The following is a 27,930-nucleotide window of genomic DNA, read 5'->3' as shown; positions in this document are numbered from 1 at the left end:
CTGAGCAAACTCAGGGAGAAAGTGAAGGACAGGGAGGCCTGGCGTGCTGCAGTTCATGGGGTCACAAAAAGTTGGACATTATTTAGTGACTGAACAACAACAACAGGAATATGACTGGTGGAAGAGATTGTCAGGGGTTCAGACTGACAGGGTGTGATGAGGGACTAGCTACTGAGTATGAGAAAGAGATCTGTTGGGCCAAGTCCAAGGTTTCCGGTTTGTGTTACTATATGGATGGAGGAATACTGACATTTCCTGGGACAGGAAGTGACAGTAGAATCTATATTCGTGTGTTTCTGGTTCTCTTTGTTAAACTGAGAATCAGGACTTCCTCCTCTCTGTCTCTTTCAGGAGGCTCCACGCAAGGCTGGCTCTAATTGTTCTCTCTCTGCTGACCTACAGTTGAGGAGGTTTGTAGGCTAGAAGAGAAAAACCATTGGGTCACCCAAGTCTTGTCAAGAATTTGAAGAAGGCTGTATTCTCATTGATTCAGACATACGTGAGGTCAGTGGAATTGCTAGGAATATTGTGGGTTGGGATAAGAATGAAAGATAAATGGTCTTTCTCAACATGTTCTAAGTAACCTTAATAACAGGAGGGTTAGTATTAAGAAGTATCTGCCCTGTTCCTGCCTCCAAAACTTGTTCCAGTGGCTATAAATAAAGATTATAAGTTTGGGGGATAAACAATTTTGGCCAGGTATTTTCTCTTTGGGTTTAAGCAACTGTATTTTTTGAGTAACATTGCATGGGAAAATGATCGTCTCAATCCAGATTTCCTGTGAATGCAGGCTCAACTGAGTCACTCCCCATTATACTATTCAAATCTTTTAAAATATTTACATTAGGGATATCCAAATTTTGTAAAATGAGTATATAAATAGGATATATTATATATATATAAACCTGTATGAATATGTATAACATTCACTTTGCTATACAGCAGAAATTGACATAACATTGTAAGCAAACCAAACTACAATAAAACTTTAAATAAATAAAACAAAAAACCCTATATGAATTAAAATGTGGTTAAAAGTGTGCATATGTGTGTATTTATAAATATATATACACATAACCCAAAATGGCTATATTATGGTTATTATGGTTATTTTGGTTAGTGGGATTAGGGCTGATTTTAACTTTAATCTTATTCTTTCCAGCATTTTCTAGTTTTTCCATAATGGACATGTGTGACTTTTATGAAGATAAAAATACTTGCTATGCAAATGAGGTTTGTAATATGAAATACAGATTATAATATGAGGTGATATTTAGAATGTATCCACTTATGGATATTTTAGAAAATGAGAGGTTACTCTCATAATGACTCTGATCATTTAGTTGATGGGTGTACAAATCAGTACATGCTTTATATCCATGAAGACATTTATTAATCTTACCATGAAATCATCAGATTTGGGAGAAAATGTGGCCTCCTTACATGGACCAGGTAGCTGACAGGCTGAGTTTCAAACGGTGAATGAAATTAAAGTGATTCACATTTTATCACTGCATGTGACAGTGACTGCCAGACAGCTGGACTATTAAAAGCAGCTTGAAGTCTTGGAAATGAAGAAATTCATTTTCTAAAAGCTGGGACATTTGAAGGCTGAACATGTTCAACCAGGCAAGAAAGGAAGATTAGTATCTTCTGTTGTGGTTTTTTGGTTACCCGAATTTGCCCATTCCAGAAAAGGATATTTATTTCTGCAAAAGGTGATGGAGAACTTCTGTTTAAAGGTCAGAAATGCTTGTGCTTTTGGGAGTGGAGGTCACACGATTCTGCAGTTTCGTGTCATTGGTGCTGTTATGAATGGGCAGACATGGCTCTCCAGGCCAGATCAGCCCAGAGGAGTTCCTGCGGTGAAGGAGGGCGGGGTCTCTGGCCTTGACCCTCTGAGCAGGGACTGGCCCGAGGCAGATGATTGGAATTCTTTCTGTGGACAGTGCAATTGGCTGAGGGTCAGCCTGAGAGGCAGAACCATCTCTGGGAGACGGAGGGAAATCCAGGGTGGTCAGTATTATTGGAGTCCAAGAAATGCTGAGTCAGATTTGGAGATGGGGCGAGGACTGCACCACGCAGGGGAAGGGAATGAGTAGTTATGACACATCCCTTTAAGTAATATTCCTAAATCCTGAGTCACTTTGTTCTTTCACTCTCTGGCTGGCTGTTTTGAGGAGGTCAGTTAAGTATTTGGGTTTCTTTTAATGTAGTTATGAAAACACACATTTCTTTTAAGAAGTAGAGAATCAGTTCTTTTCTCTCTAGGAGGCAGTTATTACTTCTTTGGAGCCAGTGGTCTGGGCTTGAATCTTGACCTTGGGTGAATTACTATACCTCAGTTTCCTCAATAGTAAAATGAAGAAAATCATAGTAGTTACCTGATAGAGTTGTAGGAATGAGTAGTGAGATAATCTGTGAAATATTTAGTCAGTATGAACTACAGTTACTGTCGATGTAAGGGAGCTATGAGGAAATCAGTGCAGGGTGGAACCAATGACCCACCCAATATCGCGTGTCTGCCCCAGCCAGCAGGCTGGCATTACTGTGTGCATGTGTGTATAGCAGATGGCTCTCAAATCCTCACCCCTGGGCTGGGAGGCACTGCTATGAAATGAAATGAGGTGGAAAAGCATCAGCAGGACATGAGACCACATGTTTCCTGAATAAAGGACAGACTGGGTGTACTCTGTGTTTGTATAGGGGATGTGGAAAGTGACATTATCAAATACTTCTCCATGACCTGGGTTATTTTTTGTGTGTTTGTTTTTGTTGAAGAATCGGATAGATTAGGTAGGATAGAGGGAGGGAATACTTAGAATGGTTTGGTGAAAACAGTCTGTTGTTTCACATTTAGCTATTTGTTTCAGAAGCACCATTAATTATCCTACTTAAAGATTGCCCAGATGATTAAGTTACATAACAGATGGGGAAATGCTTTTCATAAAGTTTAAATTACTACATCTGGTAAGGCGTCTGCCCTCAATGAGGGAGACCCGGGTTCGATCCCTGGGTTGGGAAGATCTCCTGGAGAAGGAAACGGCAACCCACTCCAGTACTCTTGCCTGGAGAATCCCACGGACGGAGGAGCCTGGTAGGCTACACCCCATGGGGTCGCAAAGAGTCAGACACGACTGAGCGACTTCACTTTCACTTTCACTAAAAGGTATTTGGGTGATTATTTTTATCATCTTATACTTGATGAGCTTGTATCTTATAATGTGCTCTTATAATTTGATTATAACTTACCTGAGTAAATTATACATAATATAGGATATATATTTTATATCTTATAAATTTTTATAATTTATATATAAGATTTATATATAATCTTATAATTTACCTGAGTAGTCTAAGATGCAAGATATAGAAAAATCACCTTTTAGAAAAATAAATAGTAATTCCATACCATCTCTGTGAACCGATCTGCACAGGCCATTCGAACCCATTCTGGAGTTGCTGGGCTCTTCACTGTGAAGTCCTCAGCTATGTCTCTTTCTTTGCGAGCTGCTGCCACAGCATCAGTGATGGCAAAGAACACAGATGACCCCAGGAACATCCCAGACTCCCCCAGGCCCTGCAAGGAAGCACATTTGTTTTAGAGGCTTCTGCACTAGACCATCAGCCACCGTAGGTGAGGGGCAGGTCTTTTTCACCACTGTATCCCCAACTCCTGGCACAGCATCTTACATAAAATAATTTTCAATAATTGTTGACTGACTGACTTACTGACTGAGTGAAGCTTGTGTGCTCTTAGAAATCCTAGTATCTCTTGAAATTTAAAAATCCTGTGTGGGTTAAATAGTTGTTCTATAGGAAAGGTAGTATGTGTGTTTTTAAAAGCACATTGTGTAGTTGTAGGTTTGAATGCTTACCTTGGATGAATATATGGTTAGTGGAGTTTGTGATGATGGCAATAAGGAGACATTAAACTCCTCTGGGACATCGCTGATGGTTGGAATTTTGTACTCATCTGGGCCTCGAGAGTACAGGACACCTTCTGGGGAATATTTCAGCTCTTCAGTGGTATAAAGGCCCATTCCCTGAATAAATGCACCTTCAATCTGAAGAGGGGAAATGTTAAGCTCTGTGATATTGTGTGCTTTTCAGAAGGCCTTTACCGACCTCACAATGACTCTCAAAAAGAGGCATCCATCCAAGTGGGGCAGCACCAACCTGCCCAATATCGATGGCCGGATTTAGACTGCAGCAGGCATCCATGACGATGTCCGTTCTGATTTTCTGCCAAAATTAAAATTCAGTTCAGTTCAGTCACTCAGTTGTGTCTGACTCTTTGCGACCCCATGAACCGCAGCACGCCAGGCCTCCCTGTCCATCACCAACTCCCGGAGTCCACCCAAACCCATGTCCATTGAGTTGGTGATGCCATCTAACCATCTCATCCTCTGTCGTCCCCTTCTCTTCCTGCCCTCAATCTTTCCCAGCATTAGGGTCTTTTCCAGTGAGTCAGCTCTTCGCATCAGGTAGCCAAAGTACTGGAGTTTCAGCTTCAACATCAGTCCTTCCAATGAACACCCGGGACTGATCTCCTTTAGGATGGACTGGTTGGATCTCCTTGCAGTCCAGGGGACTCTCAAGAGTCTTCTCCAACACCACAGTTCAAAAGCATCAATTCTTCGGCCTTCAGCTTTCTTCACAGTCCAACTCTCACATCCATACATGACTACTTGAAAAATCATAGCCTTGACTAGATGGACCTTTGTGGGCAAAGTAATGTCTCTGCTTTTCAATATGCTATCTAGGTTGGTCATAACTTTCCTTCCAAGGAGTAAGCATCTTTTAATTTCATGGCTGCAATCACCATCTGCAGTGATTCTGGAGCCCCCAAAAATAAAGTTAGCCACTGTTTCCACTGTTTTCCCATCTATTTGCCATGAAGTGATAGAAGCGGATGCCATGATCTTAGTTTTCTGAATGTTGAGTTTTAAGCCAACTTTTTCACTCTCCTCTTTCACTTTCATCAAGAGGCTCCTTAGTCCTTCTTCACTTTCTGCCTTAAGGGTGCTGTCATCTGCATATCTGAGGTTATTGATATTTCTCCCGGCAATCTCGATTCCAGCTTGTGCTTCCTCCAGCCCAGCATTTCTCATGATGTACTCTGCATATAAGTTAAATAAGCAGGGTGACAATATACAGCCTTGACGTACTCCTTTTCCTATTTGGAACCAGTCTGTTGTCCCTGTCCAGTTCTAACTGTTGCTTCCTGACTTGATACAGATTTCTCAAGAGGCCCTGACCGTAAAAACTCGAATTAAAAATACTATTTTAGGGTTTATTCAAATGGTCCCAATTTATTCCAGGACTCTTGCTGGTTGATTAGCACTACATGGAACCCCATCAACATCAGAGGTGGTAAGACATCTACTAAGCTCATCAAATTTAGTGCTAGGAGGACTGTTGATGATCCCAGAAGATCTTCTGCATTCATAATTTTGGTTTATCTTAAGTGACTTTAAAGTCCATGATATGTGGGTGCTTCTGGGTATCACTTAGTAAATAAATGAGCCTGATTGTTCAACTGATTCTGAAGCTCGATTTGTGATTATATTAAAATCATGAGCTCATCTAATCCTCATAATGGTTTGCTGTAGATGGCGGTATTGCCATTTTACTGAGGAAATCACGTAGCCACAGTGGCATGTATGAATTTGGGGATTTGTAAGATCTTGGGTATAAGAGACCAATTTACTTCCTTCCCTGAGAAACATCACACTAATCTGGCCCTTATGTTGTGTTATTGGACACGTGAACCCAGGCTGTGGAGAAGCCACAGAAAGCCCTGTGTGCTTGTGATCGATCTCAGGAATATCTCTGGTACTACTGATCTCAGTACTACCTTTGGGATAATTGACTTCGGGGAGATATCACATCATTATATGCTTTTAAAGCATTTACTCAAGATAGCTTACTAAATTACCTAGTCAGATAGATAACTTGATATCAATAACCTCAGATATGCAGATGATACCACCCTTATGGCAGCAAAAAGGAACTAAAGAGCCTCTTGATGAAAGTGAAAGAGGAGAGTGAAAAAAATGGCTTAAAACTCAACATTCAAGAAACTAAGATCATGGCATCCAGTCCTATCACTTCATGGCAAATAGATGGGAAAACGATGGAAACAGTGACAGACTTAATTTTTTTGGCCTCTAAAATCACTGCAGATGGTGATTGCAGCCATGAAATTAAAAGACACTTTCTCCTTGGAAGAAAAGCTATGACCCACCTAGACAGCATATTAAAAAGCAGAGACATTACTTTTCTGACAAAGGTCCGTCTAGTCAAGGCTATGATTTTTCCAGTAGTCATGTATGGATGTGAGAGTTGGACTATAAAGAAAGCTGAGGGCTGAAGAATTAATGCTTTTGCACTGTGATGTTACAGAAGACTCTTGAGAGTCCCTTGGTCTGCAAAAAGATCCAACCAGTCTATCCTAAAGGAAATCAGTCCTGAATATTCATTGGAAGGAGTGATGCTGAAGCTGAAACTTCAATAATTTGGCCACCTGATGTGAAGAACTCACTCCTTAGAAAAGACCTTGATGCTGGGAAAGAGTGAAGGAGGAGAAGGGGATGACTGAGGATGAGATGGTTGGATGGCATCACCGACTCAATGGACATGAGTTTGAGCAAGCTCTGGGAACTGGTGATGGACAGGGAAGCCTGGAGTGCTGCAGTCCTTGGGGTCACAAAGAGTAGGACACAACTGAGTGACTAAACTGACCTGAGAGAGATAACTTGACCTTCCTCTAGGAATAGATCCTTTTTTTGAAAGAAAAAAAAAAAAACAAACCCAAACCCCACAAAACTTTGGAATGTAATTTTGTCTGAAACAGAATAAAAAATTTAATGCATTTTAGGCTATCGTGAGCAATTCCTTCTCGACTACCTCCTTTTGAGTGGAAATTTAGGATAAAGCTGAATCTCTCGACCTTCCCATGTAATTGAAAGAATCTTGTTCTTATTGTACAAGTATTACATAATGAAAGGGGGCTATTAATGTAAACACATTTTGTGATTGTTGTTGTTCTAACTTGCCAAGAGGAAAGCTGTCAAATGACTTACTTTGTGAGCTCCTGTCAAGCAGTCAATTTCAACCTCAGAACAGGCGGCTCCATAGACATAGTAGGGGAAAGGGTCTCCCTCTCCCTTCTCCCAGTCCATGAAGGCCTTGTAGCCCCTGATGGAAGAAATAAAGTCCTTTAGCTTGGTAGGGGGGTGCAAACAATATTGATTTGTTTTAAATGTTACCAAAATTTTCATTAGCATTTTATTTGATTGATGTTGATTGTGACCGCTTTTTAAGCTCAATTAAACTGCTACCTGTGTTTGCAATCTAGCTTGTTACAGGAACCCTAACATTTGCCTCCGTTTTTAAAGAGGAAATGCTTTGTGCTCAAGTTAGGATGCCAAAAAAGGAGAAACCAACAAACTATTTCACTTGCTCCAGACCTCACAGGGTGTCTGTATCTTGAGGAATTATTTTGAGTTTTAGATCTGCACACTGAAAACCTCAATTGATTTTTATTAGGGTTCCCAGAATCCAGGAAGTGATTGCTACTGCTGCTAGGTCTTTTCAGTCGTGTCTGACTCTTTGTGAGGGACTCCTGCTGCTGCTGCTGCTAAGTAGCTTCAGTCGTGTCCGACTCTGTGTGACCCCATAGACAGCAGCCCACCAGGCTTCCCCGTCCCTGAGATTCTCCAGGCAAGAACACTGGAATGGGTTGCCATTTCCTTCTCTAATCTGATGGTAATACAGGGCTGGTGAAAAAGGGCTGATAATTCAATGTGTTGTTAACGGAAGATGGACCCAGCTAGAGGGCTGATCTGCCCTTTTGTTGGGTAGATGAACTCAGGAATTTGGAACTCATTATGCACAGGGCATTGGGCTGGCTGTTACCTCCTTTCTTCATGAGATTTTCTGTGTGTATGTGTGTAGTTTGTTGGTTTGTTTCATTTGATTGTAAAACTAATGTCAATACTTCCTGCATTTGACAATCAGCTCTCCTCTTTGTGGGTGCTTCCCTGGTGGCTCAGCAGTAAAGAATCTGCCTGCAACTCAGGAAACACAGGAAATGCTGGTTAGATTCCTGGGTTGGAAAGATCTCCTGGAGGAGGGCATGGCAACCCACTTCAGCATTCTTGCCTGGAGAATCCCAGGGACTGAGAAACCTGGTGGGCTACCGTCCACAGGGTTGCAAACAGTTGGACGTGACTGAAGGGACTGAGCATGCACACATGCTCCTTTTTGTATTTTATTTAATTAACATGAATCTCCTGAGGGCCTTCACTGCCAGGCCCTGCACCAGTGATGAGTGGTGATCACCATCCTATCCGTCTCTTCATCTCTCTTGCTTTGTTACCAATAATAGAGCCCATTCAAAATTTCTTCTCCTCAGCTGATACACTAACAATTTCCTTCTGATTGAGTTCAGAAGTCAAATTAAGCATCTTATTTATCTCTCTTGCCCAGAAAGGAGCATCAAAATAGAAAGGTTTTATGATAAAGGGAGGGAGATTTGTAAAACTGAGTTGCAACTTATTCCTAATGATATTTTCTTACTACTCATAGTAAAGAATAGTAAATAATGATTAGATGTTACAATTCATATTTATTTATTTATTTTTACAAATTAGGGGTATTTTTATTATTTACTATTTCTTTGAACATAGCTCAAAGGCCTATGTGAAATCATGGTATTTGGGACCTAGAAGGAACCTTAAGGACCACATAAAAATTTATTTCACAAATGAAGAATATGAGGCCCAGGCCTCATATTTTCTTAGCCAGGTCAAGGCATTATTGTAATTTTTACCTGAAATATCCAGTAGCTGAAAGACTGATTCTTTGTTCAAAAGCAGCTTCTATCTGCAGAATGGGCATATTTAGTCAGAATAAGGTAAACATACCATCTGAGAGGGGAAAATGAAAACATTCTATATACCAAAGTTGACATCTGACAATTGTTACTGGTGCTTTGTTACCAATAATAGGGCCTATCCTAATATTTTTGCTCCTCAGTTGGTGTACTAACAACAGTCTCCTTCTGGCTGAGTTCAGAAATCTAAGCAAATAGAATGGAATCTTGCTGCACATCATGATAATAGGGGCTTAGTTCACAAGGTATTTACAGCTTCATTTCTAAGTGTTGGAACTCTGGCCAATGTGTGTGCCAGTGTGAGATAGCTGTTTTAATGAAACAAGATATAGGACATTGTAAAGTTGGATGAAACAAGTCATTTCCCTTGAGGCACATTCACAGCCTTTTTACTTCTTCCCTACTTAAAGCATCACCTTTTTTACGGCTTAGGAAGTCTTAGTCTTTTCCTCTTTCTTATTTAGGCAGAGAAGGTGAGTCTCTGTTAATTCCTCACACACTTCTGTTCCTCCTCTCAGCGATGCTCTTTCCTGTGCTCTGACTCCACTAAGACCCGGGATATTTCGCAAAGCAGCCGTCCCAGCCTGGTAACCCCGCGCTCTCCCACAGCCAGCTGCTCCGAAGACTGAGTCTGCGTGGTGCGACTACCACAGCACTCTCAGCACTGGGGCGGACTACTTTCTCATTTGCAGCTACAGACAGAGTGGAACACTTACCCATTCTTCCCAGGTACCTTCTGGATTTTTCTTAATGATGGGCTCAAGGCGTTTCAGAAGGATCTGACAAGCGTTCTTAAAGGAGTAAAGAAGGGAATGCTCGTTAGAGAAGACTGTGGTGGTTAGGATTTGAAAGAATGTTGAAAGAATTTGAAAATAATTTGAAAGAATATTGGTGGATAATTGCCCAGTTCAGTGAATGCTTATGAGGTGCTCGACACTGACACAGTGGGAACTCAGGGATGGTATCATACCACTCCTGACCTTGAGGAGAGTATCTGTTATATAGAGTGCTTTCTCTTCCTCATTCATTTCCTGTGAAAATATGGGCTCAGTTGAAATTCTACTTTCAGATCCCCTTTCTAAGAATATTCATGTTCTTAATTCCTTCTCCCGTTTTTCCTAACCCTAACCTTCTTTCATATTTTTTAGCAAATATGATCAGTGGAACAAAATTATTTTCATTCAAGTTTGTGCTTTTCAGTCTATAACAATGATATGCCAATATCCCTCTGGGTCTGAAATATTGTTCAACTCTCTGTATGTCCTTTTATCCCTCTGTCTGTTCATCCATCCACCATCAAACTACTCCAGTTAAGGCATTGGCTTTGAGTGTGAAGTGAGAAAATAAATTTGTTTTTGTAATAAGCGAGATCGACAAAGTTTCTGATTCTTGATACAGAAATGTAAAACCCTAGAAGACAGACTAATGCATGGTTTGGGCTGACACCCACCATACACACTGAGCAGTTCTTGCTTTGTGTTTGATTCTACCTAAAATTGGATCTCGTGAATTTGAGGTTTCCCAACTTGTTCTGAGCAAAATGAGTCTATTTTTTTGAGTCTTTGGAGATGTCTCCACAATGATAAGATGGATTTGAAAGTGGTCTCTCTTGGTAGCATAATTGCAGTGTCCTGGGAGTAAGGACATATGTCTCCCCCTCAATGTCCCAGTGGAAGAAGTAGACAGTTTATAACAGAAACATGAGAAATAGATATTACTTCAAAAATACATGCAGTAAGATCTTTGAATTAAGAAAGATGAAGTCATCATTCTATTCTGAATTAGTGAAGATTTATCTTTTTTATACATCATTTAGAAAAATAAGTACAAAGGAAAAGGAAGTACTCAAGTAGAATTCTTACTGATGTAGAAACTTTAATTGCAGCATGCCTACCTGGCTGGGCTTCTGCTTGCCTACCTGCCTGTAAGAACTTGCTTGTGTCAGTGGAAACTTGCACAGGTCTGCATTATGTGGTACCCAGATTTCTTCTTTCTGTATCTCCCAGGGACAGAGACTGTTTGCCAACATCTACTCCTCCACGGAGCTGGGCCTATGGTTTCCCACTGCTCTAAGTTTCCCCAGCCTCCCTTGTTGTTGGACATTGCCTGAGGCTGTTCTGCTAATGCATGCTGAGGGGCAGTGACTTGTATTCCTCCCAGGTCTTCCCCCATGCTCTTTCGGTTCTCTGGCTTACTCAAGTGATGACACTCTGGACAACCTTGAAAGCCACATGTTGAAGATGGAGGAACTGCCATCAATCTGGATGCTCAAATGACTAAACATTCCTGCTGCAGTGTTATACACACAAAAAAAGAACTCTTGTTATGTTGGAGTCATTATATTCTGGGTCTACTTGTCACCTCACTTTAGTTCCGACTAACACACTGTCCGGACATTTTGGTGATCCCAAGCCTACATTCTGTGACACAGATGACTTCTCTGAAGCCAACCACTGTGCCTGTATCCAGTTACGAAAACCAGAGATGTGGAGAAAGCACCCAGGGAAAGACAGACAGGAGGAAGCACCTGCACGGCTCTGCCATTGGTATCTGCTCCGATGGATGCTGCTGTAGCGATTGTATTAGGCACTGTGGCTGTACTTGTTTCACAGATGTGCAAGTAAGACATGGGTATTTTTAATTCACGGCTGGCCACCTATGAGAAAAAGAAATAATTTCAAATCTGGTAAGAACTTCTTTGAAGACTTGAGTCATTCTTTTTCTTAATTAAAAATTTATTTTTTATTACATCCACAATATCCTCTAAAGCCTAAAATAATGCATCTTATAACAATTAAAACTACTTTGTAGTAAGACCTCATGCTAATTTTTGAAGTGTTTTCTTGGTAATATTCCACAGCAGTTCTTCAATTCAATTTAGTGTACTTAGGATGTTAAGAATTGCCTATTTTCTAAATTTTGCATGTGTAGAGAATAGGCCAAGTTGAGATTATTCAGATTAACTTGGTGACAGTGGCAGGAAGAGAGATAGAAATTAAATTGACTGATTCAGAGTTTGGTCTTAAGTCTGTTGATACTGGTATCTGATGAACTTGGAAGGACTGTGAGGGCCTGTTTTGCCCTAGTTCCCAGCTTAACTTTGCCTTTAAAAAATATTTGTTATTTAGTTGTGGCACATCAGACCTTTAGTTGCAGCATGCAAACTCTTAGTTGCAGCATGTGGGATCTAGTTCTCTGACCAGAGATCGAATCCAGACCCCCTGCATTGAAAACACGGAGTCTCAGCCACTGGACCACGGGGGAAGTGCCCTCAGTTTAACTTTAGCTTCCCTCCTTCTTTTCTTCTGGGGCTCCCCAGGTGGTGCAGGGGTGAAGAATTCATCTGCTAATGCAGGAGATGCAAAAGACTCCGGTTCAATTCTTGGATTGGGAAATGGCAACCCACTCCAGTATTCTTGCCCGGGAAATCCCATGGACAGAGGAGCCTGGGGGGCTACAGTCCATGGGGTCACACAAAGTCAGACGAGACTGAGCTCATATGTCATGTCACTCTTTTCTTTTATTTGTTTCCACTTGACTATACTCCTCTAGTGTGTGCTGTTCACTTTTCCTTTTCTGTTATTTTCATTCCAGTTTCTCTAGCGGCAGTGAAGATGTTTAACCAAGAAGAAAAGAGGAAAAAAGAGAGGTAATGAAGAAAAAAACATTATTTTGGCTGATATTTTTTTTAGTTTTTGCAAAAATGCCTTTTCTAGATGTCTGCAGGTATGAACCTGTTCATACTTGCTAATCTTCAAACTAATATTATTCAGTGACTGAATTTTTCCAGAAAGATGCAAAATGAGAAAAAAAGAGGACAATTTGATTAATTCTTGGTGATGAAAATCCAAAAGGAATTTATTGGTTCACACACCCAGGGGGGATGGAGGAGTTAGTGTCGTGTATATCTGTGTCTAGGGCCTTTGTGATCTCATTCAGTTCCTCTCACAGTTTTTCACAGTCTTTCTAGGATAATGGCCATGTTATTTCCAACCGTAGACGAGTTTCATCTTTGGCTCAGAATTGCCCCTGACAACTCCTGGCCTATAGCACAGTGGCTAAGCGACCAAAGGGAAAAATAGTTCCGTTTCTCCAGGAAAGGATGCTGATTAGATTTGCTTGGCCATGTCTTTTTCCCAGACCAATCTCTGCAGCCAGCAGGGTTCAGAAACCATGCCTGGCCAGTCCAGGGGCCTGTGTCTATATCTGTGGCAGGTGTTGAGGCAAGGAAGGGGATGAGGTTAAAAGGTACCAGAATTGAGATGTCCTTCAAAACTACATAGAGTGTGGGAGAGGTATTCCAAAGGAGCTGAGGGACTGAGTGGTCAAAAGTTTCAGATGTGCACTATAACAATCTAGTAAATTACACCCAAATCCCTGTTAGCTCAGCTGGTAAAGAACCCGCCTGCAAGGCAGGAGACCCCGGTTCGATTCCTGGATTAGAAAGATCCCCTGGAGAAAGGATAAGCTACTCACTCTAGTATTCTTGGGCTTCCCTGGTGACTCAGACAGTAAAGAATCTGCCTGCAATGCGGGACACCTGGGTTCTGAGTTCGATCCCTGGATAGGGAAGATCCTCTGGAGAAGGGAATAGTTACCCACTCCAGTATTCTTGCCTAGAAAATTCCCATGGACAGAGGAGCCTGGCATGCCACGGTCCACGGGATTGTGAAGAGTCTGAGACATGGCTGACTGACTTTCAGTTTCACAGTTAATTTATTCAATTTAAAGAATTATTCTTTCTTTCTTTTGGGACTATGCCTTCCTACTTTGTATATATGTGTGTGTGTTAAAATATCTTTTAAAAATTATAGGATGATGACAGTTAATGAACTATTTGTCCCTGATGGTCAAAACAATATATTAGCCACCCAATATTATTGTCCAGACTTTAAAAATTATACATACTGGTCTCAAAATAGAAAAGTTGAGGAAACCCCCCCCCCCAACTCTGGATAAACCTGCATGTGTACCCACAACAGTGTTCTGTCAATTCAGTTCAGTCGCTCAGTCGTGTCCAACTCTTTGCGACCCCATGGACTGCAGCACGCCAGGCTTCCCTGTCCATCACAAACTCCTGGAGCTTGCTCAAACTCATGTCCATTGAGTCGGTGATGCCATCCAACCATCTCATCCTCAGTCATCCCCTTCTCCTCCTGCCATCAATCTTTCCCAGCATCAGGGTCTTTTCCAATGAGTCAGTTCTTCGCATCAGGTGGCCAAAGTATTGAGGGCTCTGCAGGCCCACCAATGGTGTTTTCACTAAGAACCACCTCCATCCATAAACCCTGGCCAAGCTCCAGGAATGTTTGCACATGTGTGGATTTCTACCACCTCTGCCATTCTAGCTGATATGTAAGAAGTTTTTCAACTTAATAGACAAGATCTTAGGGTGTACATACAGGGGGTTGTCATAACTCTAAAATTAGTGCCAAACATCAGTCATGTCAACAGTGTATAGAGAGATGAATTTTATTTCCCTCACCTGTAGCATTTTGGTGTGAATACCTTGCCCCAGTTCGTTGCCTCCATGTGTGACCAATACAGACCCATCAGTGTAAATATGAACCAGCGCAGCTGCCTAGAGAAACAACACAGAAGGCACAACTTAGTGTAAGTCAGCGTTTAGGGAGGTTCAGTGTCAGAACTGAGGTGGTGAAACGCTAAGCTCACGGAGTGGCGAGGGTCAGAGAGAGAGCTTTCCTGGTAGGACACTGAAGTGCTAAAGTCGCCCATAAAGAACATTCCTACTGAGCCTGGTTTCCATGGGAGCCCCTTTGGATACCTTGGGAGTTGTGAGTATTGGTTCCAACTATTTGAAAGCCTCTTCTCCGCTTCAATTCTCTGGCTGACCACTCAGCCAGCTTCTGAAACATCGCAGGTTGCACAGGTTACGTGCCAACCTGTGCTCAGCTCGGTGTATAGGGATGAATAAGATGTGGTTCTTCCTCAAGTAGCTCACAGTGTAGTGGGAGGACAGGCTGGAGAGTGAGTCATTATTGTGAGCAATGTTCTGTGAGATAATGGACATGGCAGAGGGGCCCTGGGAGAGCAGATCCAGCTGCTTCTGTGGAGCCTGGGAACATGCTGTGCTCATCCTCAGTCACTCGGTTGTGACCCTATGGACTGTAGCCCGCCGGGCTTCTCTGTCCATGGAGTTCTCCAGGCAAGAATACTGGAGTGAGTTGCTATGTCCTCTTCCAGGGCCTCTTCCCCACCCAAGGATCTAACCTGCATCTTCTGTGGCTTCTGAATTGACAGGCAGATTTTTTACCACTGAGCCTAGGAAGGGTGCCCCTAAATGACTACTGAATGGAATCAGAGGGAAGAGGGGTTCACCACTGGGTAAGGTGGGCAAAAGCTCCCCACTGTCTGTCAGGGAAAACTGGCTCCTGACTACAATATGAGGACCTTTGGGATTTGGTCTCTAGAACTTTCCCAGATTCAATTCTGTCTTTTCCCTCCTTGTTTCCAAGCCTGACAACTGCTCCTTGCCGAGCTGTGCCCTTGCTGATGTGGTTCTCTCTTCCTGGCCTCTTCCCTGGCCTTCAGATCTCCGGTCTGTTCTGTGAAAATGTCCCCGAACCCTTCTTATTCCCCTTGGGAAGGATCAGTCACTCCTCCTTGGCACTTCCTCTTATGGGGGTGCGCTGGGTTGAATAGTGTCCCCGCCTCTACCCCAAATTCATGTCCACCTGGAACCTCAGAATGTAACCTTGTTTGGAAACAGAGTCTATAAAGGTGTAATTAGCCAAGATGAGGTCATACTGGATTAGAAAGTAAAAAAAATGTGAAAGTGTTAGTCACTCAGTAGTGTCCAACTCTTTGCAACTCCATGGACTGTAGCCCGCCAGGCCCCTCTGTCCATGGAATTCTCCAGGCAAGAATACTGGAGTGGGTAGCCATTCCCTTCTCCAGGGGGTTTTCCCCACCCAGGGATTGAAACTGAGGCGCCCACTTTGCTGGCAGATTCTTTACTGTGTGAGCCACTACAGACACCCATGCTGGATGAGGGCGGACCCTACATTCATTGACTAGTGTCCTTGTAAGAAGGTCACGTGAAGATGGAGGCAGAGACTGGAGTTCTGCAACCACAAGCCATGAAACTCCAGAAACCCCCAGAAGCTGGAGGAGGCAAGAAAGGAGTCTTCCCTGGAGCCTTCAGAAGGCATTGCTGACACCTGGAGTTGGAAGTTCCAGCCCCTAGAACTGAGAGAACAAATGTGTCATTTTAAGCAGCCAAGCTCGTGGTGCTTTGTTACAGCAGCCATGGGAAATGAACACTAGCATGACAGGCTCTTCTCTGAGTGTCTCTCAGAGGAGGGGGTCCTGGTCCGGCTCATCTCCGAGTGCTGTAGAGAACTCTGAGCAGGTCTGAATCACAGAGACACTAAATGCGAATTTGTTAAATTGGACGAATGGAAATGTGGCATTTTTCTTTCCAGGAGGAGGAGGAATTGGAAATTTAATCTGTTCATGTCTGGAGATGCCCAGAGGCCCAGGGTGGCTTGGAGCATCTCCAGAGCATCAAGGCTTGTGGGTGCTAAGAATAGTACTTATTCGCTGTGGGCCCATTGACTCTCTGAGGATAGTGCTTCTCATACCTAATTGAGAGAGTGAGTGTTCCAGCTTTGTGAGTCATCAGCTGACCTGGAATAACACACTTCAACTCCCCAGCAGATGATTCTTGGGTGCCTCAATTTAGAACTCTGTGGGGAAGCTGGAGGCCTTTCAAATGGAGACAGTCAGTGCTTGATTTGAAAGCTGGTTTTTTTGTAGCAAGATGAGAAATTTGCTCCCATGGATGATGGTAGAGAGTAGGATATGGGGGCCATTCAAGTGAGGGGAGATGTGGAATAATAAAAAATAAATATGAAGCACAAGTATATATTATACAATATGGGGAATATAGCCAATATTTTATAGTAACTATAAATGGAATGTAACCTTTCATATTGTGAATCACTATACTGTATACCTGTTAGGTATTGTGCAGCAACTATACTTCAATAAAAAAATAATAATCCCCCTCTCCCCAAAACTGTGGTCTTTGGCCCTGGTTCTTGGTACAGAACTCTTAAAACCCTTGGAATTTATTTTCTTCTGTATGCTCATGGGATGGTTCATGGAGGGAATCTAAATAATTTCAAAATGGGTGCTCATTACTACAAAAATCAACCCCACACAGTCAGAGGGTGCCGTCTCTCAGCCTTGTCTCCCAGTCTCCAGGGAGGGGAGAGCAACTGGAGATTGAGTTCAGCCACCAATGGTCAATAATGTAATCAACCATACCTATGTAATGAATCCATTACCCTTCCTTGTCAAATGTCAGGGTTCTGGGAGCTTCTGGGTTGGTGAACACATCCACAAGCTGGAGGGGGCATGCCTGGACAGAGAGAGTATGTTCGCTTGGCTCTTGATCTTTGGGGTCTGTGCTAACTCTGGGTAGTTAGTGCCAGAACTGAATTGCTGGACACTCAGTTGGTATTGGGGAATTGATGGAGAAAAGACAATGCTTGGTGTCAGAGAGAAAAACCATACTGGGAACTATCTAGGATCGTTTATGCTCTATTGATTGATTCAGTCCAGACTTGTAACAGTTAGCTTCCTCCTGCCTCTTTGGACCTTGTGGGCTCCTATACCCCTTTTAAAAAGGTATTATTATATATTTTTTGGCTGCTGGGCATATGGTATCTTAGTTCCCCCACTGGGGATCAAACCTGGACCCCCTGCATTGGAAGCACAGAGTCTTAACCACCAGATCACAGGAATCACTGAACCACAGGAAGTCCCTACTCCCGTTTCCGATTTGAACAGTGGGGGTTCAGCGGGGCCAGGGCCCCCTCTCGGCAGTTCTGCTGCTGTGGCGCTCATGCTTGTGGCTGCTGTTTGCTGCCATTGAGGTGTTTTTCTACTGCGCAGTGTCGAACGTGCTTGCAGGTGGGGACTGCTCACTTCTCCCAGGTGCTAGGGGCGGGGCTCAGTGACCCAGGGAAATGTGACACTCTCCCCAGGTCAGAGCCAAGTGTGTCCAACAGGAGGGTTACCACCCACACATACAAGCTTTACCTGATGGTAGCTTGTTGCAGCAAAGCCGACTGAAAATTTCATGGGAATCACTGCAATGCCTCTTTTCTTCCAGTAATTCTTCTTATTGAACTCTTCCACTTGCATTCTTCTGTTGTGAAAGGAAGACGTGTCCAGGCATTCGTTCCAACACCTTATCAGGCTCTCAGGGTTGAACGCTTGTTTGTAGATGGTTTTATCAACTGTTTGGTACATGTTTTTCTCCCTAATCTGAAGTGAGTGAGAAATGGAATCCACTAGTTATGATAAGACAGAAAGTGATTGTGAAATAGAGATTTGAAAAACCTCCCCACTAAAGCATACACTTCAGTAGGGGGAGAAGACAGGGGTTTTGTTTCTTTTTCTTTGAGCTCAGCCTTTGTTTTTATAGAAATAATGAAGCATGATTTCTTTTCTTCAAGACACCAATCAGGGTTTCTGCCTCCTTAAAGTGGAGAGTAGAGGTAGTGACTGATCTGTGAAGGGCAGTGGGGTGAAGGGGCTGGAGGAGGAAGAGTATCCTTTTTTTTTCCCCCCCGCACGGTTCAAAGTGTGGAGCAGAGTTAGTAGACAGTAAGTTAAAGCAAGGATTTATTGTCATAACGAAGACTTGTTTTGCTAGAGAGGGAGAGCAGTGCACCTATTGACAAATAGCAGATCTTCTCCAAGCCTTCCAGTTGCCTTTGGAATGTGTGGTCAAATCTTTAAAAAATGTACTTAAATATGGGCATGTCATGTTCTAGTAACTTGCAACATCTGACAGAGAAGCAGGGGAGCCCACTGAGATATGCTCAGGGTTTTTCATCATCCCCAATCACTCTAATGATAAAGGAGTTATGATTAATAGCAGTTACACTGGAATACCACCGGTTTATAGAAACAAATATTTTCATGAATGCTAACTCATTTAATTCTTGTGGGAACTCTGTGAGGTCATATTGTCCTCATTTTGTAGATAAAGAAATGGAGCCACAATGAAGCTGCCTCTCATTGTTCAAGTGTTCCACTGGCCCAGATGACCTTTCATTCTCTGTGCTATTATTCTTCAAGGCCACCCCAGTGTCACCTTCTCCAGGAAGTTCTGCTCCATACCCCTCCACCAAGCCAGTGTGACGTTTGTCTCCTTTGTATCCACAGAACACTTTATGTGACTTCTCTTGGGATAACCATCATCTTCCTTGTTCAATATTTAGGCATTCCCCTGTGCATAAGAAGTACCCCCAACAATTACAGTTCGCAGACCTGGAGGTCTTCCCTGTTGAATTTAAAGACAAAGAGGTTCAAAGACATGGAGAGCCTTGCTGCAGCAGAGGGTCTCTACTGGGGGAAACAGGGGATAGAAATAGAAAAAGTAGGCTGGGATTTGCTTGGAATGAGTGAGGAGTTGGAAAAGTATTATCAACAATTATCTCACTTGTCAGTGGCTGCTTCTCTTTGGTCTGGCATATTGTACATATTATGAACACTTTAGGATCTTGCACAAAATAATATTTTTGGAGGGCATTCTTTTGGCAGTATCTCTCAAAAGTTTTAAAGTACATCAGCAATTCCACTTCTCTAAGTTTATTGTACAGATATACACAACAAGGCAAAGATATAACCTTGGTACATTTGTACCAATACCAATTAAATAGCAAAAACTGGTTAACTGAATATGTATCAATAGTGCAGTGTCTAAATAAATTTAGATACATAATAATACTATTCAGTCATGAAAATGAATGAAGTAGTTCATTCTACTGGCATGGGAAGATGGCCAGGCGTACTGTCAAGTAGAAAAGGTAAGGGGCAGAATTATGTGTTTATTATGGTCTCATTTTGAAAATAAGCATTTAGTGCACCTATCCATCATATGTTAATGTCTATGTATGTAGAAATACAGATGGGTGGGTAAACAGAGAAAGAGCTAGAACAATAAACATAGAATTGTTAACAATGGTTGCTGCTAAGTCGCTTCAGTCGTGTCCGACTCTTAGGGACCCCATGGACTGCAGCCCACCAGGCTCCTCCGTCCATGGGATTTTCCAGGCAAGAGTACTGGAGTGGGGTGCCATCCTCAACCAATAGGGATGGGGATAAAAAAGAAAGATGTTTACTTTTCACTTTAATAACTTCAGTATGGTTTGAATTTTAAAAAGAGTAATTCCTTTTGTGCAAATTAAAACAAGAAAGGAAGAAAATAAATTGTTGCAAAAAGAAGAAGGCCAATATGTAGAGGTGAACCCTTTTAGATAGCCCTTAATTTATCTTGAGTTCTGAGCCAGGTCTAATTTGTGTGGCTCTTCCAGGTTTATTTCCTTGGGTAGCTAGTTTCCTACCTCATCTGATTCTTCAGTAGCCTTGGTTATGACTTCGATTTCTACCTTACCTTTTCTGGCGGAAGGCCGCATTTGGCTGCCACAGCTGTGATGCACGATTCTGTTACCAGGGTTCCTTGGGGGAAGCCAAATCCTCGAAAGGCCGTGTTGGATGGTAAATTTGTCAGGCATGCACGGCCCCGGAACCTGAGGTTGCGGATTTTATATGCATTTTCCAGCTTCAGGATAAGAAATTCTGTTACCTAAAGTAAAAGGAGATATTTACATATACTGGACAACATTTTTTTTCTTTTTCTCTAAAAGTCAATAACAGTATTGAACTGCTTGTGGAACGAGGTAAGTATTTGAAGAAACTGTTCCACAAAGACTCATATAGAAATTCTGCATTCTGTTCACAAACCAGGACGGTACTGGTTTCTGATATACGTACCAGCTCTGAGTCATCCAATGTGCACCCTCCGTTAATGAAGCACTCGATGTCTAGAGCTTTGATTCGCCCGTTGTTCATGAATCCCACCTGTCACCAAATGATATGATTTTACAATATGTTTGGAATTTAATGCCAAGTTTGCTCCTCCATGGGCAGGACTGAAGACAGACCACTCCCATTTGCTCTGTGATGGACTACGTCTGGATAGTCTCTTGTTTTTCAGTGCTTGGCAGACAAAGACCTCCTCTGACCTGAATTTTGCTGAGCCCTTTTCTTTCAACGTGTAATTTTCTGGTTTCACAGTCAGTATGGAATTCTAAAATCCTTGCTTGTCTCCCAGCATTTAATTGCTACCCCCTTCTTCCTTGTTCTTGGAAGATTCTCTTCACTTTTTACAGATTTTCCTTCTACTTTAGCCTTTGGTTTTCCACCTTGTGGAAAAGTCTCTGGGATTCCAGAGTGTGTCGGAAGGAATAGAAGTGCCTCTTGCTATCAGAAAGCCTTGGAGATTGAGGAGTGGACACAGGAGTGACTGCCCTCGTCGTACTGAGCTAGTGAAGCACTTTGTCACTCTGGAAAGATGGCATGAATGTGAGCTGCTGTTACTACCAGGATTCACTGAGTGCACCTTGTATTTTTCTGAAGTTGCCACTCCCTTCCTCCCACCTAGACCATTTTGTTTGCACAGCCCAGAATGAAAAGAAAAATTACCACTCCCTAGTGTAGTTTCACCAAGAAAGAATTGGCCCTGATTCCTTTGTCTTTTTGAAAACAGGGATAAATACAATGATGGAACCATTTATCTATATGAGGCCGCTTACATATTCATACTACAAGGGAAATTTTGGATAACAAATCAGAGAAGTTAGGAAATGGAGCAAAATGTACAAGTTCAGAATTTATGGCAATTTTGACAAATGCTAGGCTGAAGTTTTCATGAAGAAAGGATTGCTAAGCAAAACAGTACCAGAAGTGAGAGAGCAGAGGGATTCTTAAACTGTTCAGTAAGCTTTTCAAGGATTTTGGAAGGGCCTATGCACATAATCATCTATTATGCTAGTCTATGAATAGTTCTGAATAACCAAGCAAAACTTTGAGGATACATACACATATACATTATAATATTGGAAGTAAAATTATATTTAAAAATAAAACTTTTTTTCAAAAAGTCTATTTGTTTTTTAAAATTATATTTTATATTACTATAATTACCAAAATATTTATAGTCTAGAACCCTCTTAATAAGTACTAGTACTAAAACAGTCTCATAACTATGGTATAACTGAAGCCTGATTTATAATCCAGCCCAAACCAAAGAACTCAGCAGCTACCATAACACCAACTCCCACAATCCCAGAGGGTGCCTTCACATTGCTCTTGGGCCTAGCGGATAATAAGAGTTATGAGTATTCATTTATTTTTTTATTTGAAGGTGAAAAAAAGGTTTAATGGCCAACTATGGTCTTTTCCTCTCTAATTATAAAAATTACTAATATCAGTGGAAGAAATAAAATTGTGCTGTGCTATGGAAAGCTGTGGTTTAGTTACAGGGAATAGAATAATTTAGTAATCTAAAGCAACAGAATCAGACAGAAAAATCTAGCTATGTGTATGCTAAGTATGCTAAGTTGCTTCAGTTGTGTCTGACTCTTCGTGAAACTACAGACTATAGCCTGCCAGACTCCTCTGTTCACAGGATTCTCCAGGCAAGAGTACTGGAATGGTTTGCCATGCTCTCTTCCAGGGGATCTTCCTGACCCAGGAATTGAACCCATGTCTCCTGTGTCTCCTGCAATGGCACGTGGGATCTTTACCACTAGCACCATCTGGGAAGCCCAGGTGTATGCCATAAACAATTCCCAAATAAAGCATGTTTGATATGGGAACAATTACATTAGATTTGTCCTAACAGCTCAGCAACAAATTTGAATTATTGTTGTCAACCAGATCCCAGCAATTATTTCTCATAGTGTTTATGCTATAGTTGCACAAAAATACGAAGGATGTAATTTGAGACAATTTTAAATTGTTTCACTAGTTAGTGGATTCTTTTTCCTATTTGAAAAGAGCTTTTTGTGATACTCAACCATTTGGTGGGAACACTTGTAAAAAATGATTTTGCAGTTAAATCATTTCCAAACATCTGTATTGTGAAATAATATTTTTATCATCAAGAAGCTTTGGTATAACAAATGTCTGAAGTTTTATTTTTTATTTTTTATCTTTGAGGAATCACTAACATAAACCCTGTTCCTTAAATAGTGTTTTTATCATTATTGGAAACTGTATTTTTTATCATTTAGCTTCTTCATAATTTTATGAGATTTACTAAAAGTTCCTCACAAAATGTTATGAGTATTCAAATACACATTTTAATATTGTAGATATTAAGATGATTGTTTTTAGAATTTGGAAAAATAAAAATAATAGGAAAGGGTAAAACCATTCAAATAAAATGAGGTACTTTAGTATTTTCCTCTTTAATACTTACTTTATATTTTCCAAATAATGGGTGTCTTCCCCCAGTTATTAACATATCATCTTCACGATCAAGAACAAGACGAATGGGGTGACCAGTTCTAAAGAAAACAAATTTTAGTTTCTTCTTCCATCCCACCCATCCATTCATCCATCTACTCATCTACCATCCACCTGCATATTTATCCATTCTCTCATTTAACTATCTACCCTCCCATCTATCCATCCACCATCCACCCTCCCACTCATATGTACAAGCGTTCATTTAACCATCCCCCCATCACTTATATATTCACTGAATGCATACGGTGTGCTAGGCACTGATATGAATTGATGTATGATCAAATCACTGTTACTTCTATGTTCTAGAACTCAGTGTTTGGAGATCTAGCCAAAAAAGATTAATGTCACATGTCGGTTAACCTGTGTTCTTATGCTTCCGATGTGACCCTCACCCAGATCCATTCCTTTGGCATATCCCTGCCACCAGTTACAAAGGAGAGAGTGTGAACAGGTAGATCAAACCTCACAACACAACTGGAAAAACAAGAAGCACACAGCCTAGCAAGTCTGGCTTAGAATCTTCATTTTTAGTCATAAATCCTACTGTGTTGGCTAATTTGGGCTCTTGGGTAGCTAGGAGGTTCAGGCTTTCTGTTTACCTCAGCAGAGGTTCCCAGATTCTGAAGTGCAGGAGAATCGTCTGGAGTGCTGGTGGAATGCAGATTCCTGAGCCTTAGCACTAGGATTCTGGTGGGAGGACCTCTAGAATCTACATCTTTCTCAGTGATTCTGATGCAGGGGTCTTCAGGTACATGTTGAAAACCCACGATTCTACCAGCATTTCCTTTTTTCTTTAATGGCGAGGACCACTTGGAGCATCAGTGAAATGTAGTTTCCAGTCCATCCCCTGGTCATCCTGATTCACTGGGTCTGGGGTGGGGAGGCAGGACTTTCTATGAACTTGGCAGAGTCTTATTATCAATAGGTTGGGAACACTGCTCTGGGAACTACGTAATGCACAGCAGGTACTGTAACTTAAGGCACTGGTTCTTGTACTTGGATGCACAGTGGAATTACTGGGGAATTTTTAAAACAGACTGATGCCAGGGTCAATGAGGGGCAGCCTAGGTATTGGGATTTAAATGTTCCCCAGATTTCTAACATACAGTCATGTTTGAGAAGCCTTAAATGCACAAAGCCTGGTGGGAATATGATGAATTAATTATTCCTTGCTGAGTCCTTGGTGGGTGTGAAAACAGTTTCATTATGGAAAAACTGGGGGTGCGATTCAGATTCTGCCTTCTCCCCACCTGTCATTGCAAAATGAGGCACATGTCTGAGGGCTTTGGGACCTCTGAATTACATGGAAACTGTCAAGGGAAGCAGGACCTTTGAAATTTGCAGGACAGTTGGGGGTTTGACATAGTAACAAAACAAGACAAAACAGCCATAAAAACTAACAAGGAATAGAAAAGTCAGCCCGAGAACAGCATGAACAGTGCAGGAGCAAGACTTCTGGTTGGGGTTAGACCGGGAGCTCTGTTTGAGGATGTCTTGTGTCCACTGAACATCCGTTGAAAAGCCAGCCCTTCCCAGGAGCAGGGAGATTTTTCTTTCTCACTCCACTTTGTCTTCAGCTGGTGGTAGAAAGGAAAAGTGGGGGAGCAGCCTCTCCCTTGGCACTCCACTTGGGCAGGTGACTTGCCCCACCCCTAAATGGGTCACTTTCCATGAAGCTCGAGGATGGGGCAGTGTCAGCTCTGGAGGTGTTCAACTAATAATACCACTTTTCCTTTATAGAGCAAATTAGCCTATTCAAACTTCTAAGTGCATTTGACTTTTCCAATAACTTTAGGAGGGTGGGTAAAAGAGACAGGAGGCTGAGGTGCCCAAGGACACTCAGATGGTGATGCCAGCAGCCCAAGTGACCCTCAGGCTGCCGATATGCCCTCAGCTCTGTGCATTTTACGCCCTCCCGTGTCCCTAGGTGCACTTACTTGAGAGCACCCACAGCTGCAATAGCTCCGAAGACAGCCGGTCTTCCTATCTTCCCTCCAAAACCTCCACCCACTCGCTTTACGTGACAGGTGATCCTGTTGATGGGGATGTTTAAAGTAGAGGACACTGTTTTCTGTAAAAGGTGGGTAATGGGAAAGTTTTACAAGGGTAAAGTGGTAAAGAAGGTTTTTGCTTCCTAAAACACAACATAACAGCAAAATTCATCCACCCCTACTGTTAGTAAAAACAAAGAAATAAACAGCTGGGACAGTCTGAATCTTTCAGAGTTCTGAGTTCATTAATGTTGCTAATCTCCATAAAACAAACTTTCTAGCAGAAAAGTGGTCTTTTCCAAAAGGGAAACTGTTGGAGTCCTGGATTCCTGTCAAAACCTGGATCCTAGCCAAATGCTTACACCTAAAGCCCCAGGAAGGTGAAAACCAGCAAACTCCCGACAATCTATTAAAGAGGAAGAAATGTTTGCAGCTAAAACCCGAAGCACTTTATGACTGGGGAAATGATAATGTGTTATGAAGTGCTGTGTTTACTCCAAAGGTTGCCTGTAGTGATTATTTTAGGGAAAAATCAAATACAGAAATAATTGTGTCATCCAATCACGGTCACATTTAAGCATGAAGCCAATGAATGTTCACTTTAAATTGAAAATGGTTGTGGCTGTTCTTTCATTTACTTAACAAGACCAGAAAACATAAAAAATGGTTCCAGGGTCTGAGTTGCTCTGATGATGTATAATACTTAGATTCTAAGATTCTGCAGGTAAAATGGCAGCCGTTGTGAGGCTGAAGGCCATGAGGGAACTGGGAAGTTGGGGAGGAGGTGGGGGAGACACTGGACCTCACCTGCACATGGGCTGGATCCTGTGTTGATACATAAATGTCCAGTTCTTTGTCCTCTGTCTTTGGAATAACAAGCACTCTCTGTGTTTCCATGTAAAAATGCTCCTGTCCTCCGACATGGACCTCTCCTGTTAAGGGCAAGTACAGGAAAGCACCTGAAGGTGTGTGCTGATTGGGGAATTCAAAAGCAAGTGAGACATGGACTGGCTGGCTGGATTTGTCCTGATTGAGAAACTGATGGATCAGGTGTTCTGTCCTGTGACAACTGAGGTCATCTGTTTCAGAGACTGTGGTTCTGGATAAGAAGTTGAAAATCTCTGCTTTTGTTTTTCATTCTGTCCTTGACTAATCAAAGTCTTAGGAATTTTCTATTTATTCTATTGCTCCCTACCCGCCCCCCTCCCCAACCCCAAGCAACACATGCACAATTTGAAAGGAAGCGAGAGAGGAGAACTTTGGCAAAATGCCATGACTTTAGGGGGTGGTCTTTCTGAAAGGAAATCACATGCTCTCCTGTCTGCTTCAGAAGAGAATTGCACAAATATTCTAGGAAACAATCCTGAGTCACTCACCTTCAACAATTTGATCGACTGTTTCAAATGCCTCCTCGATGTTTCCTTGTTCAAGTTTTTTTTCAGGGCACAGGAATGAGTTGTGTTTTATGGCGTCCTGAGTGACAGGAAGAAAAAAAAGCTAATTCTTTTTGTTGTTTTCTTCCACTGGCAAATTTTTCTTACTCAAAAGCCGGCAAACTCTGATAATCGCCATCTGCTAGGACACGTGAAAGGAGTCGGGCCAGCAAGGGAGCGTGTCCTTGAGCAGCAGACTCCCCGCAGAGCCGGGACGCCATAGGAGATGCCTTCTCAGTTGCAGAGAAAACCAGCAAGGGTTAGAGAGACATTATGATTTGAGATCTGGGGATACTATGATGGCCCAGGATGGTAACTACTCATTTCTCCATTTCAATGTGGATCTCCAGGGCACAGGTGATAGATCCAAATGCAGTAAGAGTGAGGTTCAGGGCCCTCCCCTTTTCCCCACTTCATGAATAAAAATACTCCTGTTAGACTTCATGCTGAAGGGGAGGACTCAAGTCCTAATGCACCTCTGGGGCAAGAAGACCCAACAGAGATATGGTAGGCAGTTTGTTCATTTCTGTGTGTATTTGGCATATCTCATAAGGGCTTCCTAGCCCTTTATGCGAGGTTTGTTTTTGTTTTTGTTTTTTTGCAACAATATTATGAACTGACTGACACACGAATACTGGAAGCCATCCTGTCCTGCTGTTCTATGGATTGATCTATGACAGTTGATTCTTGCTTAACCTTTCTTTCCTTTTTTAAAAACATTTAATTTACTTTATTCAATGTAAGCACAAATATGTCTATTTGTCAAGAGTACAGTGTTGAAGATCGACCCCCCACTAAAGAAACAAATTGCAAAGCAACTTCTCCCCCCTCCAGAAAACAGTTTTCCTCAAATCACTCACTAATTTAATAGCAGAATTTTCCAAATGTTAAGAAATCTAGGATTATTACCCTGTAATGATAACGCCTAATAATCTGTAGATACAGGTGTTTTCCATATTTCACAAGGGCACCTGGCTCTTGTGTTCTTACTCCCTAATGGTCTCAGGTCCATGCCCGTTTTTGTTAATGACAATGCGAGTAGTGAAAGCAGCCAATATTAATTGAGTGCATGTTTTTTGCAACACTGTAGAATAGACAGTGTATTTACATGTATTCTCACATGAATTCTATTATTCTCTCCACTTTCCAGATGAAGAAGCTGGGCTTAAGGAGGCTAAAATAACTTCCCCAAAGTCATGCTTCAAATAAGTGATGGAGGCAGTTTTCAAGCCTGGGTCAGTTTTCAGAA

General features: G+C 42.0%; 1 protein-coding gene and 1 long non-coding RNA gene across 2 annotated transcripts in view; one reads left to right on the top strand and one right to left on the bottom strand.

The window, feature by feature from the left end:
• The window catches only part of LOC138434099 (aldehyde oxidase 2), an 82,129-nt gene that overhangs the window by 10,763 nt on the left and 43,436 nt on the right, over positions 1-27,930 (bottom strand). Inside the window, exons 20-34 of the mRNA XM_069577967.1 lie at positions 26,625-26,721; positions 26,056-26,180; positions 25,195-25,328; positions 23,208-23,295; positions 20,717-20,803; positions 20,337-20,528; positions 17,972-18,199; positions 14,388-14,483; positions 11,430-11,558; positions 9,619-9,693; positions 8,840-8,892; positions 7,089-7,203; positions 4,180-4,245; positions 3,879-4,067; positions 3,413-3,580 (exon numbers count right to left, since the gene is read on the bottom strand). Coding sequence (XP_069434068.1) covers positions 3,413-3,580; positions 3,879-4,067; positions 4,180-4,245; positions 7,089-7,203; positions 8,840-8,892; positions 9,619-9,693; positions 11,430-11,558; positions 14,388-14,483; positions 17,972-18,199; positions 20,337-20,528; positions 20,717-20,803; positions 23,208-23,295; positions 25,195-25,328; positions 26,056-26,180; positions 26,625-26,721 — 1,842 coding nt within the window. The remainder of the gene's footprint in view (positions 1-3,412; positions 3,581-3,878; positions 4,068-4,179; positions 4,246-7,088; positions 7,204-8,839; positions 8,893-9,618; positions 9,694-11,429; positions 11,559-14,387; positions 14,484-17,971; positions 18,200-20,336; positions 20,529-20,716; positions 20,804-23,207; positions 23,296-25,194; positions 25,329-26,055; positions 26,181-26,624; positions 26,722-27,930) is intronic.
• Positions 309-16,920, top strand: LOC138434101 (uncharacterized). Its single transcript, XR_011254648.1, has 5 exons — positions 309-504; positions 9,421-9,631; positions 10,909-11,588; positions 12,497-12,551; positions 15,872-16,920. It is a non-coding gene; the product is annotated as an uncharacterized lncRNA (long non-coding RNA).

The sequence above is a fragment of the Ovis canadensis genome, chromosome 2 (assembly GCF_042477335.2).
Source record: "Ovis canadensis isolate MfBH-ARS-UI-01 breed Bighorn chromosome 2, ARS-UI_OviCan_v2, whole genome shotgun sequence".
In the NCBI taxonomy this organism is placed as follows: domain Eukaryota; kingdom Metazoa; phylum Chordata; class Mammalia; order Artiodactyla; family Bovidae; genus Ovis; species Ovis canadensis.
This window is presented reverse-complemented; position numbering and strand designations above follow the sequence as displayed.